Raw genomic sequence first — 3,997 nt, 5'->3', positions numbered from 1 at the left:
GGAAAGAGCATATGTGTGATGCAAGGACATCCCAAATTCTCAATAGCCAAGAAGGAAAAAGTCAAGCAACTAAAGGCTGACAAAAGAGCACAAGCAAAGCTTGAACAACAGCTAAAGTCAAGTCAAGTTGAAGAAGAGAAAGGAATTGAAGTCAGGGGTGAAGACAAGATTGCAAACCTAGATGAGGTTTTTGGGAGTATATTTGGTGAGAGTATGGAAGAAAGAGAGGAATGGCAGAAGGGAAACAGAAGAAAGGCCAAGGCACATAGAAGGAGTGAAGATAATACTGAAGTAACCAAATCTATATCTAAACCACTACCTTCCATACCTGAACCTCTTGTTGCTAATTCCACTATAAACATCCATGGTGAACCAATCATTCCAAAAGAGGAACCTATTGATTGGGACACCATCAAATTGCCTACCTTTCTAACCACTCTTTCACTACCAAAGAAACAGAAAAGAAAACCCAAATCTACACCTCCCATAACCTCTAAGAAATTCACTCAAAAACAAAAGCCTAAGCCTAAGCCATCCATTTCTAAAGATGATTATGTTCACATCTGTGACATAAAAGAAATTTCAGACATTGAACTCTAAGTGTTCAGATACAAAGGAGCTGGGGAAAGAACATGGCCTCTCCACAGGATTCTGAATGAAGGCTACTCTACCTTGATTAGAGTCTTTTCAGCTATACAAAAGGATTCTGGCTTTACCAGAACTGCCAAGACTGAAATTCTCAACAAGATTGCCAATATAAGGAAAACTTGGAGGGAGCCCAATGCTTTACCCAGGACTTTACTCATTCAAGAAAGGGGAATTACAATTCACAAATCACCTCATTGGTTGATGGAATTTAGAGATGATAAAGGAGTCAGAAGATTTTTCAGACTTGAAGACCAACTCAAGATTGCCAGCAATGAAACTCTCAAGGAAATGCAATCTAAGTTGGATATCAGTGTTGAAGATGAAGCTGAATTCTTCAGACAACTCCAACTCCAAATTGAGGAAAATGACAAAGGGCTAGGAAAGAAAACCAGGGAACAAAGAAGAAAAAGATGATTTGCTCAGGCTAGAGGAGCACCCTTGGAAATACTGTAAATCTTCAATTACCTCCTAGTACATACATTTTTGCAGCATTTTCAAATTTCTACTTAGTTTCAATTCATATATCTGTTAAATGTTTTGTTATCATCAAGTTAACCCTGAATTTATGCCTACAATTCTTATAGACATAAATAGGGGGAGATTGTTAGGAATATATGTGCATTAGTTTGATGATATGTTTAACAAAACACTTAAGTAGAAATTCAGTGTCTGTAGCCTCAACGGATAAGACCACTTTGGCTATCCGTTGATGGTGTAGCTTTACTTAGAAATAAGTCTAGTGTTGTAGCATATTTCAGTCTCTGTATTTAAGATGTAATTCTTAGAAGTTGAGAGAAACTATGAGTCATGTTGACTACTAGAAGATATGCAGATAGGAAGGCCAATTGTAAATATTTCATGCCTTGTAATTTTGTATAAATGAAGTGGTATCAACGGATGACTTAAAGTCCTTCGACGGATGAGAAGCTAAGCTTCAATGGATGTCTCTAAAGCTTCAACGGATAACATCCTTCAACGGATGAGTGCATCAACGGATGAAAGCTTCAACGGATGTTCTGTTGATTAACCGTTGATAAGTGGTAGTTGTACCTACAAACAGAGGCACGTGGGTGAACAGAGATAACTGAAATGTGGCAGCCTAATTTCAGGAACATCAGAAAAAGCAGTCGTTCTACTCTAGTACAAAGAGGCAATAGTCAACAAAGTACTTGAGTAATATGGAGAAGAAACAAGTGGAGAACTTATTTTATTATTGTATTTTTATCTTTGTCTTCACTTGTACACTTGGTGATATATAAACCAAGTAGTAGCTAGTAATTAGATAAGAATTTTTCCAGAGCTGTTTAGAAAAATCTTGAGAGAAAAATTATCTAGTTTGTACTAGGATGCAGCTGTGATCAAATTCTTAGATCACAGAATTTCTGAAATACCATCTCTGGTGGAACAACAAATCCACCAGAAAAGTTTTTAAAGGTTTATTGTGTTCTTTACATTTGTGTTTGAATATATATCTGTCTGTATCAGCTTAAAGCAATTCACACACTTGTTCATCTTGAACACACAGTCTTTATAAACTGCTCAAAACTTAAAAGTTTTGAGATTTACATTCAACCCCCCTTCTGTAAATCTCATTGTTAGTTCTCTAGAAATAACAGAATCTTTCTACCCCGAGTGGCTCGCAAATACAGTGCTTGTGAAAAAATCAAATAGGAAGTGGAGGACGTGTGTAAATTTCACAGATCTTAACAAAGCTTGCCCGAAGGATAGTTTTCCACTCCCACGAATTGATCAGTTGGTCGATGCAACAGCGGGGCATGCCTTGTTAAGCTTCATGGATGCATACTTCGGTTATAATAAAATTCCAATGTACGGCCCCGATCAGGAGCATACATCCTTCATCACCGATAGAGAGTTATATTGTTATACAGGGATGCCATTTGGATTGATCAACGCGGGCGCGACTTACCAACGGTTGGTGAACATGATGTTCAAAAATCAGATTGGAAGGACCATGGAGGTATATGTGGATGAAATGTTGGTTAAATTAAAGGAGGCAAATGATCATGTCAAGCACTTGATGGAAATATTCAACATCATAAGGAGGTTTCACATGAAGTTGAACCCGCAGAAGTGTGTATTCGGTGTTGAATCAGACAAATTTCTTGGATTCATTGTCAATCATAGGGGAATTGAAGCTAACCCTACCAAAATCAAGGCACTTCTAGACATGAAGTCTCCCATAAGTGTAAGGCAAGTGCAAAGCTGAACCAAAAGAATCCCTATATCGATTTGTCTCTAAATCATCTAACAGATGCAAAGAATTCTTTAAGACGATTAAAGTGGCAAGGAAAGACTTTGTGTGGACACCAGAGTGTGAGGAAGCTTTCAGGAGGATCAAGGAGCAACTGGGGAACCCTCACATGTTGTCAAAACCATTGGATGGAGAGTCTCTAATTCTATACCTTGCGGTTTCAGAGTATTCAATCAGCGCAGTATTGGTGAGAGAAGAGGATGCGCAATAATCACCAGTGTATTATGTGAGTAAGCGGCTGCATGATGCTGAGACTCGCTATACCAGCATGGAAAAGTTGGTTTATGCCTTAATCCTCGCATCAAGAAAGCTGCGCCCATATTTCCAAGCACATAGAATTGAAGTTCGTACAGCATATCCTCTGCGGCAAGTCCTTCACAAACCAGAAACGTCGGGAAGGATGTTGAAATGGGCTGTAGAGTTGGGACAATTTGACTTGGAATACATGCCTCATACAGCAATCAAAGGACAGGCCCTAACTGATTTCTTATTAGAATTTGATTCTGAAATTAAAGATAAGGATTTGGTGGCATTGCATCCGTCTCATCCTGAAGAAGTTTTAGAAGAGTTTCCACATCCCTGGTGGGTTTTGCATGTGGATGGTGCAATTAACAATGGAGGAGCAGGCGCGGGCATAGTGTTTGTATCTCCAGAAGGTCATCACATGATGAGCGTGATCCACTTTAAGTTCTATACTGTGAATAATGATGCGGAATATGAAGCACTAATTAATGGCCTGAAAATTGATTTCAAAATTAGGGTGCGGAATCTAATTGCAAATAGTGACTCAGAGTTGGTGGTAAACCAAGTGAATGGGGGATTTCAAGCTCGAGGACCGTGAACGGAACTATACTTGAGGTGCACGCATCGGCTAATTCGAAAGTTCAAGGAGGTTAGACTGGAATGTTTACCGCGAGAAAAGAACAGCAACGCGGATGCTCTGGAAAAAATGAGATCCCAACAGGAGGCCGTGTTGTTGGGATCTATACCCTTAGAAATAAAAGAGATTTCTGGTATCCCAGAGGTCGAAGTGATGCAAGTAGATGAGGCTCCCAAGGAAACCTGGATGACGTTCAT

The 3,997-nt window shown here is 39.2% G+C and overlaps 1 protein-coding gene across 1 annotated transcript; it reads left to right on the top strand.

Annotated features, from left to right (window-relative positions):
- The first annotated feature begins 3,188 nt into the window (after positions 1–3,188).
- LOC141716848 (uncharacterized) lies at positions 3,189–3,761 on the top strand. The gene has a single exon (XM_074519024.1). The coding sequence runs from the start codon at positions 3,189–3,191 to the stop codon at positions 3,759–3,761; it is 573 nt and encodes a 190-aa protein (XP_074375125.1).
- The last annotated feature ends 236 nt before the right edge of the window (positions 3,762–3,997 follow it).

Source organism: Apium graveolens, chromosome 4 (assembly GCF_009905375.1).
Source record: "Apium graveolens cultivar Ventura chromosome 4, ASM990537v1, whole genome shotgun sequence".
Taxonomy (NCBI): domain Eukaryota; kingdom Viridiplantae; phylum Streptophyta; class Magnoliopsida; order Apiales; family Apiaceae; genus Apium; species Apium graveolens.
The sequence above is the reverse complement of the archived record's forward strand: the minus strand, read 5'-3'. Positions and strand labels throughout refer to the sequence as shown.